Genomic DNA, 15267 nt, shown 5'->3' on the forward strand with positions numbered 1-15267 from the left:
GCTGCACATAAAAGTACATGTAATTTGTATCTGTCAAGATTTCTTTTTTGCCTGCTTTTGCCTTCAAGAATTAACTAACATATTGTATCTCAATATTATGACTACAGCAACGTAGCCTGACAGTACACTGATATAAAGTCCCTCAAAATACCAGTTTTCCATTGATGTAATGCTATATCAGAAGCAAATATTTTTATTGGACATGTTCTTTGTATAAAATTTTACATCAAGTTAATGGAAGCTAACTTGAAGATGGTATTTAAATTTTGTATCATGCATGTTTATGTTGGAAAAGGCAGGGTTGCCAGAATGGTGTTTATTGTTTTGTTGGTGGGGTTTTTTTTAACATTTGTTTAAGATTATTACATACAACAGAAGCTGTAAAAATTCTGTGTGAGAATACAGCAAATTATTTCAACACTAAATATAATTTACTGTTGTACAGACTATTACAGGTAGTAAAAATCTTTTAAACAATTTATCTTTTGAAACCCAAATTTAATCAAACTAACCAAAACAATTTAACATTCAATTTCACTAATCTTTAAATTGAAATGCTTAATACATGTTTTGAAGAATTATTCATCAATAAACATGGAATGTGAATTTCCAGTAATTATGTATCAGTGGGGTGTTCTTTTTCCTTTCATGACAAGATCCAAAGCATTAAATTCCAAACGTCTCTTCTTCAGGGAAATTCAAACCAAGTAGGGCGCACAGTTGGCTGCAGAAAGAGAGGGGGAGGGGGATGAAAAAGACTGGTTTCAGCAACCATACTGTATTACCCATTTCAAGATGGACTTAACTATTAAGGAACTTAAGAGAATGTTGTAACGAAAGCATAGTCTTATGCCAATGCTGCGTTTTTACCTTTCCTCTGCAGCATTAATACTAACTCAAAATAATTAAGAAACTGTTTAGTCAGCTGCTCAAGGGTTTTTTTTCCTAACAGCCTTATACTTTTTAGAGACCTCATTCTTTGGTACTGAATGCATTTTCTCGTTCTACATATTTGTACACACACACACACACACACACACACACACACACTTAACTGAACTTCATAATAATAGTAATTATTTCACCTTCACTGAACACAAAATATTAATGCAGACAACTCTGAAGTGTGTATTAGATCACTGTTCTGAGTTGTATTAGCTACAAACCATACATACCACAGCAGCAGTCATTCATATTGCATATTTAGCACTTTAGATCAGAATCTACACTCAACTAAGCACAAAGTTCTTAGCTGAGAGTTCTTAGTTCATAGTATTCTATGAATATTGCATATACAAAATTCAACTTTATTAAGATCATCAGCGGAGTAGAAAAAAGGGTGCTAAATTATATATTTTTTTGAAGTGACTAACTTTACTGAATGCAGACATTTTAGAGAAAAATATAGTCCAACATTATTGTATCTGTCTTATTTTTTCCAAGTTCTCTCCTATACAGGCCAAAGTATACAAATTTGTGTTCCCTGTCCATAAGCCGCAGAATAACTGAATCTTCAGGAAATATTCTGTGTGCCTGAGATTGGAAGCTTTCAGCAGTCAAGTTAACACAGAGCATGGATTTAATGCCATTTTCAAACTGCCTTGTAAGCTTTCAAAAAACATTCTCATGCCATTCAAAAGGAAAAAAAAAAAAAAAAAAGAAGGTTTCAGAAGTGACAGATATACACATTTAAGTTCGTCCACAACAGCATATTCAAAAAAAGTTAGAGGAGACTTAGTCTCTTTTACATTAAACTGACTAGCCAAAAAATAGTTCAAATACCAGAGTAGTAAGAGCTCCCATTTCTGAACATAAATTTCAACCCAAGCAGGAAAGAGAAAGAATTAARAAATGACTTAACAATGACTCAGTCATTTTAGTAGTAAAAACCATAACCTTCCCTTGTGCTGCACAACCAACAAGAACAACAGACTGCGTGATCCATCAGAAGGTATAGGGCAGTAGAGGAACAGTCTCCTTTGGAAAAAAGCAACAGAGAAACTCTACAAGCCTTCTTAGAGCTGTGTCTGTGGGGAAACTACAACTTCTCTAACAAATAGTGCAGCTAAGACTGTCTTTGAGAGGGCAAAACTCAGCAATAAACAATCCTGCAGGCTTACTCACCTTTATTATCCCACCATGCTGCATTCAGGGACAGCAGTGTTATATATGCTTGCTCAGGGGCTGCAAGAAAAACCATTATGTGTAAGTAATCTGAACAATATTTCAGACTTCTAAATTCATACTGTTAAARAACTTTTTATACTACATTGAGCCTTTCTAAAAATCACTAAAACCACTAAAATCACCCAAACCACAAATCACCACTTATCATCTGTATTTGCTAAACAAAGCAAGCAACTTCTGCATTTTTTTCAAACATATTACAATTTGTGGCTGTTGATTGTTCCAACAGCAATGTAATTAATTTTGATAGAGCAACCCAAGGCAATGTTTAAGCAAAGAAAAAGCACAAAAACCATCTCACTTGACTTTTAGGCTTAATGTCCAAAATCTAGGACAGCAGTCTGCAGATACATGTGTTCTGAGACACAGATGCTAAACAAACCCTTCAACTAGTTTATAAAAGTTTTATCCTTAAATTGCTATTGCATGCAGTATTTAAGATGTTTAAACAAATGAATTCATAGTAGTATGATACAATGCCTGCACCACCTATTTCAGTGCTATTTACTATAAAAATTATACGTGGGGAAGTGGAAGGAAATTTATGTGCTACAGTTAGTTATTAAAGGGTTTTCTCTTGATATGGACATTTATATTTTTCTTATAAAGAGTTTTAAATATTCTCTTCTACCTAAAACTTAATTTCATAAATTGTGTCTCAGTGACATGTAACATGAAATAGCATGTGTGAAAGTGCAAGGAAGACCCAACAGGAGAATACCCATTTAAAACCTGGCAGATCCTAGAAACAAGAAACTTCACTGAAATTTCTCCCGTTCTTCCACATCACCCTTAAGTCAAACTCAGTAGGGAGAGAATTTCCCAGGACTCAGGCTTTGCTACAGAGACTGTTATCTTAAGGACTAGAAATAGGTTCTGACATGCTCTGCTATTTCCTTAAACCAGTGGAATTCCACCAGCAGCAAGTGAAAACAAACCAACCAAGCAAACAAACAACAATTTTCAAAAGAATGCTCTGCTTTTCCAGGCTTATGTTTACTCTTACTAAAGAAAATGAGGTGGGAATTCTCCAACAATCCAGAGCCTATCTATGCAATTTCAAGTTTTCTTCTGCCTGTACTCTAAAGCCATGTTTGACTTCATGAAGTCTGAATCAGTTTGATTCCATAAGCTACAAATCGACATTATTTATGCAAAGGACCTGAGTGATAACATCTCCTATGTCAAATCTGACTCTGCACTGACCACTCTGCTTCTGGACCATCAAGTGTGTGCTAATCACASAACTATGCCGTCTCTGAACTGGAGCTGCCTCACATTTAGTCAGCCTCCAGCACAGGCAAGAGGTAGGAGTTCTAACATGTTTTTCTAACTGGATAACACATTTAACAGCCAAGCACCATTTTGTAAATGACATTAAGGTGTTATGTAACTCCTAAAGGCACAGACTTATTTAGGTAGAAATGGTATTCAAAATAATGGAAGAGGTATTAATTCTTCTACAGGACATTCAAGTGTTTCCCTATTCTGTTCCTCTATCACCTCACTCCTCCCCCTAACAACATTCACCTTCTGAAATTTCAACATGTAGCTCTGCTCCCCTTTTCACAAATGGACATCCATATGTGATTTCCACACATTTAGCCAAGCCTGAGTGATTTTCTTCCTTAATCTGTGAGTGATTTATCTAGCAACATTAAAATATAGCTTAYTAATCCTTCCCTGACAACAGTTTTCTGTGTTTTCTAAGAACCATAATTTTCAAAATATTCAGGTGACACCAAGTGGTTAGTTGTAGTACTGCTGTCTGCTCGGGACTGCTGTACACTTGTGTACTGTATACACTTGTGTCAAAAGCAAGTATTCTGCAATGTGTGAAAGTAAATACAGAAATACACATCACAAAAAAAAAGGAGCCAGAATGCCTTGAGATTATTAATCAAAGCAGTCAAATTTTAAAATCTTATCAGAATAGCCCTTTCTCATTTATTTACCTTAACTACTTACACGCAATAAAAAGAAAAAAACCAAAACAAAACCCAACCTGTACAGGTCATCAAAAACTAAGTGGCCAAAAAATTAGGTTCCTGTAAGAGAAGATACTTACCAGAAAGAATTAGTCCCTATGTCATTTTTGTACATTCATGTTTAGAGTAAGTTGCTTCCAAGCAACACTCAGACCTTTCACAGATCACTGCTAGTTTCCAAAAAACCCCAAACAGACAAAACCCTCAAACACCAAAAACACAGCCCATGCATCCAGCAGCAGGATCATTCAACATGTCAAAACATGCAACAGACACTTCCATAAGAAAGACTCTGTCACATCCACCAACTCTTCTCTACCTGCAGATATTTCTTTCAATTTCTTTCAGTATTAAATTGGAACAGAAACAACTTCTGTAGGATAGGGAAAAAAAATTAGACTTTTAGACTCCTTAGAGCTATGTTTCCATATCAACAATGCCAACATCAAAAAGTGAGTTTTTAATCAATATGAAAGATGTGTATCTTTCAAAAGTCAGCCTTGTGTGTCTACTTCGCATCGGGGCTCCCTATGCTCTTTGCAGGGCCAAATGTTCACAAACCAAAATGCACAGAGGCCATCAAAAGAAAAAAAAAAAAAAAAAAAAAAAAAAAAAAAAAAAAAAAAAAAAAAAGGTGTTATTCAAAGATAACAAGACAGCATTACTAGCACTAGGCCATTATGTAGACAGCTGTCAGAAAAATACCCTAGTATTTGAAAATTCTGCTAAATAACAATTCACATTAACTGTGATTGCATGGCACAATCAAGTGCTAAAAAGCTTTAGAATACTATTAATTTAAATCCATTYTAATATCTTTTCCCTATAGCACTTGTAATTATAACTGAAGAGATAAAAATCTCAATACAGCCTTCATTTTTATTTTAAACTTGTCTGCATTCAGGATTTGCCCACAGCTGGGAATAGTCACWCTTAATCTAACTTTTCTTAATTGTTCAGTTGATTCTTTCCCAGAGAAGTGTAAGAGAGAAAATAACATTASGTAATGGAAGAAGCAAACAGGGCAGGTACATATGGTCAAGTACAAAACCTGCACTGTCTTTATTCTTGTTTTAAAGAGAGCCTCACACCACTATTTTAAATTTAGTACCCGTGTATCTTTTGTGTTCAGAATTACACGGGTTATAAAGGTGCGGCCCTAATTTTCCTCGCTAGAAAAATATGGAAACAGAGGCTCAACTAGTCAAATGCTGCCCATGGTGTGTACAAAACCAGACACATACTTTGCCATTTATTATTAAAAAACACTTTGACCTTCTGCAAGCATCACCTTCTGGACATTGTCCATTAAAGTAAACCAAACACACCACTGCTGAAGTGGAGACCATGTATAAGGCTTTGTGCTTTGGAAGCTCTTCTTCCTTTAAGACCTCTTGGCCATGCCAAATCCAAGGAGAAGAAGAACATAAGCAAGAAGAAAAAGCTGGTTTACATTTTAGTTATTCATTGGAAAAAAAGGCATCATAGTCAAGCCTGAACTAAGAGTGCTATGAACTCATCCAAAGCAAAAATCTCATCACAGCTGACATATACATCAAGAGACTTCCAGAACAAGTGCTAAGTAGCAGTGTGAGAAAGAGAATGGCAACACTATTTTAAGTTTACTGCAATATATTTTTCAATTCACCAAAACGAGAACAGGTGAGAAAAAAAAACCAACCAAACAAAAAAAAGCAAAAAGTCCAAGATCCCCAATTTTATAATGTATCAACTTTCCTCTTCTAGTAGTTGCATTCTAATTTTTAAAAATAGAACACACATAAAGATGCTGAAACACARACAGACTTACAAATAAATTATCAGGACCTTAATCATCTCAGAGATGACCTTAAACCTAAGCCACTTACAAGTCATCTAATTCTTCCTGATACATCATTGCTGTAGATAAATGTAAGCCAAAAAGGCCCTGCCATCGGACTGTTTATGTATCTAKAGTGTTTCCTCAGTGCTCTCATCTGATGGTCCAGACTGAATAACACAAGAATCAAGTGTTCTGCAGACTAGCTCATACTTTATATAAAATATACACACACACCAAGATATGTACACCAAGAACTATTTAAAAGTAACTTTTCTAGCTTCCGTTCTTCATATATAATTAAAAGTGTTTATGCTTACCTAGATGTAAAAGTGTGAACTGTGCTGCCAATTCCTTTGCATCTTCTACTGTTGTACAGAGTTTTTCTGGCATGAAATAAGTCTGGGTATCATCTGCAATACTGGTAATAAGCACCTTGTACACCAAGAGTATTTTCCCATCCTGACTTGTGGTTGAATACAAGCAGTATTCCGGTGGTGCCCAGCTATTTTTATGGCAAAAATAATCCAGATGCATTACTGCAGAACTGAAGTGACTCAGCTTTAAAGAATACATGCTAATAGGAGTAAGCTTTATTCCTGGAAAAATGGGGTATGTACTTCTTTCAACTTCAGGGGGGCCTGGACTGTGCTGACCATTAAGACGAACTGAAAGACTTGCGGGTTTTGCCAAGGATTTTTGAGTACCATCTTCTTTGTTAGGAAACCCTAAGAGATTTTCAGAAGTGGGACTTATCTGACCATTAAAATGTTGCTTCCAAGAACTTTCTTTGTTAACTGGTTTTGCCAGTGTCACCTCAATACTGGCTCCATCAATGCACTTTCCATTCATTACAGACATAGCAGCAACTGCATCTTCACGGTGGAAAAAATGAACAAAAGCATAGTCCCTCAACTTCTTTACACGTTCAACTACTCCTGGTTTGAACTTGTTGAATTCAGCTTTAATTTTGTCCTCTGTAGTAGATATCATTAAATTTCTCACATACAATACTTTAACTTTCTGCATAGTTTCTTCATCAACTACTTTCTCGGGATCTGCCCAGTCTACTTGAATAGTATGACCCCAGGGCTGGAATGTTCCTAYAGCAAAGAAGCATATATAAGTAAGAAACATGCAAAGGAAACCAGAATCATTCTTATCACCTACCTCTACGAAAAGCAAACATGATGCATACCACAATAAACTAAGTTTTGTTGCCTTCATCTACTAAAGTTGCTTGAAATTGTTAAAGTAAATGTGACTTGGCAAAAATGACAAGTGTTCTGTTACCTTTAGGCTCAKTAAGCACGATAAAGCATCAAAAAAAGACTGTGATGTGCATATAAACACACACACAAGGAGACCAAAAATAATGTATTTAACTACCAACTAAACACAGCCTACTCAATAATATTACCAGTTTAAGAAGTATGGGCAACACTTGGCAATAGTAATATAAATGTGTATCTCTAGCACAAGCCTTAGYCTATGATGCAGCAGACACCAGAACCCAAATGAAAAGAAAAAACAAAAACAAATCTGCTTTGTTACTCATGTCATGTCATGCTGGTTTATTTTCCATTCAGTGATCGAGAGGTATTTCTCCAACCACTCTGCACATATACATATATATATGAATATATATAGATAGATATATATGAATTGTATATTGAATACATTACATATTATTGTAAGTATTATATTGATATTTATTCTTATGTTTGATATTTTGCATTTTGTATATTGTATATACTTCTGCATATTATATATTAGCATATATATTTGCACACACTATATAACCAACCCTTAGGCAATACTCCTTTAACACTGTCAGCAATTAACATAAGACTTGCCTACATCTTAGCCTGAATAGTTTTGCCATTCATTTCAGCAAAGCTAATGCTGTATTATCTRCTTCAATGATTGCTTCTTTAACTATATTGCTTCAATTGCTCCATATTTCATTTCCTTTCCCTTCTAGAATTTCCCTTTTTAACTGCACCTTTACCTATTCCGTTTTTCAGAACATTTAATCCCTTCTACTTTCCCTGCTTCCAAGCATATAAGGTGCAATTAAAAAATCATCTTGTAATTGTTAGATCTTAAAATTATTTTCTAGTAAAATACTAGATACTACTTTTTGATATTTTTAAAATATGAAACATTCACATAGTTCACAGTGATGAAAATAACATCACTCATTTCATCCACAGAAAATACTGAGAACATTCAAAGCATTRTTCTTTCTAAGCTCACTTTTAAGAAAATTTGTGTACAGGGCCTAGTGCATGTAAATGAAAACTGGATGTGTAAACTGGATGTGTGCTAACACAAATATGTATTGGTGCAAATCACAAAAGCTAAATTACATAAAACTGATGTCTATTTTTTGTCAGTATCTACTTAAATCACAGCTTCTTTAAAAAAAATTTAACAGGAACTCCACAACAAAAGAACATAAAAAGTAAAATCCTCCTCAGTCAAAAGGCAATACTGTGTTTTTTTAACTCTCAAAACATCTTAATGGAAAACAGAGATGATCCACCATCTCATCCCCCCACAATACGGAAACAGCTACTCCCCACAAAAACTCAGTTTATAATTACAGTTTTACCTGGGATTAGTCGTCTTCTAGCCATTGCAGCTGCTCTGTGAGATTCATATTCTACAAAGGCAAAGCCACGATTTTTAGTTTTGTCAGCAGCATTTGGATAAACAATGACATCCACCACTCCTTCTGTAACTTTTTTCATTTCATTCAGTATTTCTTCCTTCTTCTTATCTTTAGGAATTGCTCCAATAAACAGTCTGCAGTTGTCCAAGCTTACGCAGACACCAATAAACTTCCCTGGACGAATTTCATAATTATTAAGAATCTTGATGGCCAGCTGGGCTTCCTCTTTAGTGGTATACATCACAAAAGCATAGCCTCGGTTCTCACCACTGAATTCCATCATCAGTCTGAGCTCATAGATCTTCCCAGCTCTCTCAAAAACAGGAACTAGTTCATCTTCATACATATCACGAGGAATCTTACCCACAAAAACTTCACATCCACGAGGTGGTGGAGGACCTTCCCAACCTTAAAATAAATTGTCCAACAGCAATCTTAGTACAAATGCTAGATAGGCACACTTCCCCCATAACCAGTTCAAAGGTGAGAGTTATTTATTTTTGGTCTCAACTGAGAACTAGCACGTTCTCTTCTATTATGTCTTACTGCTTTTACGTTTAAATTAAAAAAGCCAGAAACCCCCAGTTTGTATTTCTTTCAATTCTCTCTTCTGTGTTTTTTTGCAATGGAATCTTTATAACAACACACTGTACCTGTTTATATAAAACACTGACAGGTTTGCCATGTGTCTCTACTTCAATCATTTTTTTGCTCATTGTAATTTTATTTTAGTTATTAATAAAACTGATAAAGATACCTAAGAAAGAACTTCAGTCGTATTTTGTACTATAATGCTTTAAAGTTGCAAAATGTTTCTCTGCACTTCTTGCTCATATTTTTATAATTGTAGGTAAGGCTCCCCAATGCAGCACTTTTATTTCTTCCTTGACATCATTCAAAATATCCAAACATTTTGCTTCCACCTTCATTCATCCAATAAAACTCCCTAAGGACTCCCTAAGGACTCCCTAAGGAAGGCAGGATACAGAGCCAAACTTTCTTCAATAGCCAAAAAACCTGAATACTTTTACTCTAAAAACAGATCACAGTTTTCACAAGCAGAAGGGGATGGTAGGAAAAAAGAAGTAAATAATAAAATCCACAGAACAACTCAGTCTTTGGCTTACATCTGAAAGCTACAAGAACATCTATACTTCTCTGCTTAAGCCAAGGATATTCACACATTCTTTTGTGTCTSTGCCATATAACTGAAAGATACGTTCAGCTGATAATGTAAAAATGCATTTGTGCTTTTAGTATTGTGGGGCTATGGTCTTCAAATATGGCACTCTATTTTCTCAAAATTATAAAAAAAAATTTGGAAGTATGTTTGGCTAGGTTTCTTCTTTTAAACCAGACAAACAAATCRGGTGGAAGGTTCAAAGGCAGATATCAAATCATAACTGAAAGCTTTCTAAAGCTCTTGACAAGAAAGGTTTTCTATAGGAGAAAAAGCAAGAAGTACAAAGATGGCAGAAAAAACTAACACAAAACTTAGTAAGTACTTGTATGTAAYAACAAAGCACAACAAGGCAAGGTGAAAAAATAATTACTCTTGACAAGTTAAGACAGAAAGATGATTAAATAATATACTTTGGTTTGAAGTTCAGAATAAATTATATTTAGATAGTTTTGTAATTAATACTTTTTTCTTCATGTAAGTATCGTCAAAGAGCCTATAATTTATTTGTGAAAAAAAATTGACAGAATTGGGACATGTTTATCTTCTCACAGACTGATTTTCCATCTATATACTGTACAGAAAAACTACATGGCACACATGGAAGGCATCAGAATTGACATGCATTTGGAGTCACACTGCCATGACTTATCTAGCAAAAGGCTTGGCACTTTTTCACACAGCATTCCACATCTTCATCATTTTCACCTTTATTGGTATCTCTGACCACTTCACCTGAGGTCTGACTGGACATGGCAGCTAACACCATCTGCAGGCYAGTACTGCCTTCATTTGCATCGTGCCAGTCTGTTCCCATATCAAAACAGTAAACCAACTGTGCACCATTTAGGAGCTCCAGACACAAAAGCAACAGCACACCTCAGTCAAGGAAAAGATTGTGTAGGGAAACTGCAAAATTAAATAGCAATCTTTATTTATTTATTAACTAAACAAACTTTTACCATCCTCTTCAGCCTGGTAACTGATTGAGCAACGCTTCTCAGTAAGCAAAAGACATCTACCATATAAAAAGCCCCCCTTCTAATTTCAAAGCTGCTTAACTTAGCAGTTCAAAACAATTGCCAACTGGAATTAACCTCTGACTCCTGACTTAAAGAAAACTGGTCTGTGCCACATTTGCCGAAGTGTGAYATGTACTTCTCAGAGCAAACATGTAAAGTTAGTCAAAAGCATTCCCCCAGTAGCTGACCAGCGTTTCCTTGACTGGATACTTGATTCATCAATGATAGAAAATGGGACTRCCTTTTCTGCAGCAGTTCAATCAAYATTAGTCACAATCCTCCACTTTATTGAGTTCCATGCCACCTTAAACTTCCATGTAATTCTAATGACTCACATGTCTAGTGACATCACTGGGTATACTGCTTAGATGGCAGCAGACATAATGCTATGAAAATTCACTTTTGTCTTTTTTTTTWAAAAAAACTCTACAGATACATTTTTCACAAGTGGCACAAACTGAACAAGAACTGTGCTGATGCCCGGTACAAGCCTGTAATATTTTTAGGGCAATTTTTAGCATATCTGCTGAGAACAGTTGACATGAGACTATCCTTTGACAGCAACACACGTTTCTAGAATTCACATCTTAAACAAGCAAAATTCATAGTGAAACCCTTTGTTTATAAATTTACTGTAATTTCTTGCAATCCACTTCAAACATCCAAGTCTCATTTGACCTAGAACTATTTATAATAACTTAGGGTAATTTCCAACCTAAGTAAGTATGAAAATACATGAGGATTTGAAGGAAAGACAGATACCTAATGTCCATGAACAAATTTATGGAAGAAATACCTTGTCAAACACATCTAGTTTCAGAAAACATTATGAGATTTCATTAATAAAAGTAATTTTGCTAAACAAACACACTTAATACTGCCTAATTTCTAATTGCAAGACATAATTATTATGTAAAATATGTGTAATAACTTAAGAACAGGCTGAAGTCAGCGATGCCCTGCAGTTCTTTTTCCAGCGCCATTTTCAAAACAGTATCACAAGGCTTCCTTTTGCTATTTTATATAGGCTCAGTAAAAGTATATACAAAATTTCAGACAGAAAAACTTCCAGAGAAATAATTTTGATGCGGCTCTAATTTAAACTATATGTAACAATGAGCAAATACTGCTCATGCTTGTGAGCATAACTTACAGAGATATGGGATCACACACCACAACCGAGAATGAACAGAAAGAGCAGCACAAAGAATTTCTCTTCTTTCTGCTTGTCTAAGTGCATAATCTGATTCAAAAAGAAGAGTTACTGTATTCTACATCATACAACCAAGCCTAGTAGCAGAATTCTTGTGCACTGCTGATGTCAACAACACTGGAAAAATTATTCAAAATAAAAGAAATGTTGCATCATCAACTCTGAAAACAAAATGAGTTAAATCTTCACTGGTGCTCTCTCAGAGAACAAAGGTTCATTTAAAAAAAAAGCTTTGGCCAATGCAAGGGGTAAGGCTAAGGGAAGACAGTAAGTAGGTTATGCCTCTACCACCAACTTATTTTTCTCTTCTGTGCTATTAAACATTTTGAAGTACGTTCTCAGTCATATGGAACACACTAGGCATTCTGAGTTCCACATTTGTTCTGCTCCCTGTCAATTTTAGCTGCTTTTAAAGCTGTGACTTTTTAAATCCACCAAAAGCTCAACACAGTCTAGCTCAAGAGATGTTAAATTGCTGGAAACTCTTAAAACACATCAGGACCCTCCCCATATGAGTTGTGTTTCTTACACTGTTTCATTAAGCTTCTACTACTGGTCACTGTCAAGATACACAACATTAAGCTATACTAATTTTCAGTCTCAAAAGAAATACTGAAAGAAATGCTTACCTGGTGGAGGACCGCCAAATTTTCTTTGCCCATTCTGCTGAACCATGCTGTATCCAGTCTTCTCCATTAGGGCAAGTAAAGCAGCCCCATTTTGAGTACCACTTCGGATTTTGCTGCATCCATTTGCTGCAGCTTTATTCTCCTCATGCATATCTGCAACAGCTTCAACAGAATATTGCAAATATTCCAATTCAGCTAATTCTAAGTTGTTATGTGCATAAAGAAGCTACCAAAATATAGAAAAACAACTTAGGCTTTACTTGCCCATTTACTGCGACTTTGCTTAGCGTAAGATTTCAATACTACATCCAACCTCGATCCCCTATGTACTTGTTTTCAGAACATTGTTCTGTAGTTGGGATAATCTTGAACTTGACTCAGCAACTACATATTCTATATTCAAACTCTCATAAGTGGTATCACACCCATCGCAATTGAAGTAGCATAACTATTTTTAAAAATGCTACTTTCAAGYAGAAGAATGAATTCTCTCATAAACCATACTATCACAGTTGTGTGAGGGACCAATAAGCAACTCAAGGTGAAAAATTCCATTTACCTATTATTATATTTTATAAAAATACCAATTATTTTTAAATTGTGTTTTAGTACAAAAATACTGGAGGAACACATTAAGTCCATGTCCAATTAATATAAAGAATTCAAATAACTCACGAGCATAAATAATTTAACTAATGCCAATATATAATAAAATCAGAAATGTCTGGCAAAACTAAAGGTTTGAAATAATCCCAACCCTACGGTCCTTATTAAATGGCTTTATCCATTTTCACGACTTCAAAAACTAAACAAGTATATCAACATGGTTGCTGCTCCTATTTCTCTGGCATGCCAAGATCTCACCCAACAGTTTTAAGTTTCTGTCACCCAAGTGACGGAAAACAACTACACCATTTGGCAATAACCAATTTTACTAGCCAAACTTCAAAACAACTTCTCAAGTCAGATATTTCTTTCATTGCCTTTTTCCTTCTCCAATTTACTTTTTCCCAAGATTTTCTGCYTTAAGGTCTGCAGTACTCAGACAATCTTTTTCATCACTTCAATCCTTTGTCCAAATGCCATTTCCAAGTGCTAAGCCACTTTCTCCAAAAGAAACACGGCCCAAAAAATCATCACCAGAAAAGCAAGGTACCACTGTTTGTTCTTCAGGGCCCCTTACATTTTCAGCTTTTTTCATCTTCAGGATAAGCCTCCAAAAAACAATGTCCTGAGACATCAGCAGTTAACTTTTTACAAGAACATTTAAAAACAGCTTAGCTTACACAAATCTTTCTTGTCAACCTATTATTATTTGCTACACAAAATTGAAGTTTTTAAAAATATGATATACTCAATTTATGGTGTGACGAAGTGCCTGTTCCCCTACTACATTTATGGATGTTATGCAATGACATTACTATCGAAAGATGGGACTGCAGCTTACACCACTCCTGCCCCAGCTTTGTCATTTCTAATATTCTTTGATTCAATGTAATTACTATTTCTTCGTGATTTTTTTTTCACAACAGCCTTCATATGATATTCTAACAGACTCCACAAATCTCTTAATTAGTGGTAACAGTAATTTTTCCCACCCTAGTCAAAAAAGAAGGGTTTTGGTGACGATATCTCTTTTTTTTTGTCTTTTCATCAAGCCAATATTCATTTTGGGACAGGAATCCACGAAAGCAACCATTCTTGAAAATCTTAAACTGTATCTGCCACTAAAAGAGACAAATTCTGAACAAAACTCCTGGCTTCATAAAATGAAATTCCAGAAAAACAGCAGGGTAGAGCACAAAAGAAAATCCCCGACAGTCAAGAGGACAATGGCTCCTATCTACCACAAAGGGTGTCCCATCTCCTTCCAACAAGTGAACTATACTGTGTTTCACAGCCTGCAAGCTGCACGCAGATTCCATACTTAGGAAACCTTTTGGCAGCTTCAGGCCTAACAAGGTATGGAGATAACAACGAAGATGGAGCGAAGAAGAAACAAATGGATTTTTCCTTTGTCTCGGTGAGCGCCAACACCCGGGCAAGAACGTCGCTATATCTAAGCGCAGTAAGCAGGCACCAGACCGGCACCGGGAGCTCAGATGGGCGAAGCGGCCTTGAGGAGGTGTMAGAGGCCCATGGAGGATGCACTCCAACCTCAGGCACGCCTCAGGGCAGAAACGCCAGGCACGCGAGAAGGCATGACTGCATGCGGGGTAGTGAGGGAAGAGAAGAAACCCAGCATCCCCGGGATCTCCCTGCGCTACTCCCGAAGGCCCTTCCTCCACRCCACTTCGTCCCTCGTCACGCTGCCTCCGCCTTTACCCACGGCACGGCAAGGAYCCGAACCTACCGCTATCCCCAGACAGACGAGGCCACGGCATGACTCCGCGCTGCCCCGTCGGGACCCGAATGCCACAGAGCGCTGCCCGGCCGCCRGCGGTGTCAGCGCCTCATGCGCCCGGCCCCGCGGCCACAGCTTTCCCTCGCTCCGGCCCCGCCCGACCAATCAGCAGGCGCGGAGGGCGGGCACGGACACGATTGACAGGCGG

General features: G+C 36.4%; 1 protein-coding gene across 1 annotated transcript; it reads right to left on the bottom strand.

Moving 5' to 3' along the window:
- Positions 1 to 497: 497 nt before the first annotated feature.
- On the bottom strand, positions 498 to 12869 carry RBM46 (RNA binding motif protein 46). The gene is made up of 5 exons (XM_057375229.1): positions 12716 to 12869; positions 8612 to 9079; positions 6315 to 7097; positions 2125 to 2184; positions 498 to 724 (listed from the first exon to the last, which is right to left on the bottom strand). The coding sequence occupies exons 1-5, from the start codon at positions 12864 to 12866 to the stop codon at positions 699 to 701; spliced, it is 1488 nt and encodes a 495-aa protein (XP_057231212.1). The 5' UTR covers positions 12867 to 12869; the 3' UTR covers positions 498 to 698.
- Positions 12870 to 15267: the final 2398 nt, after the last annotated feature.

The sequence above is a fragment of the Malurus melanocephalus genome, unplaced genomic scaffold (genome assembly GCF_030028575.1).
Source record: "Malurus melanocephalus ecotype Western Australia unplaced genomic scaffold, MMel_1.1 scaffold_9, whole genome shotgun sequence".
NCBI classification, from domain to species: Eukaryota; Metazoa; Chordata; class Aves; order Passeriformes; family Maluridae; genus Malurus; species Malurus melanocephalus.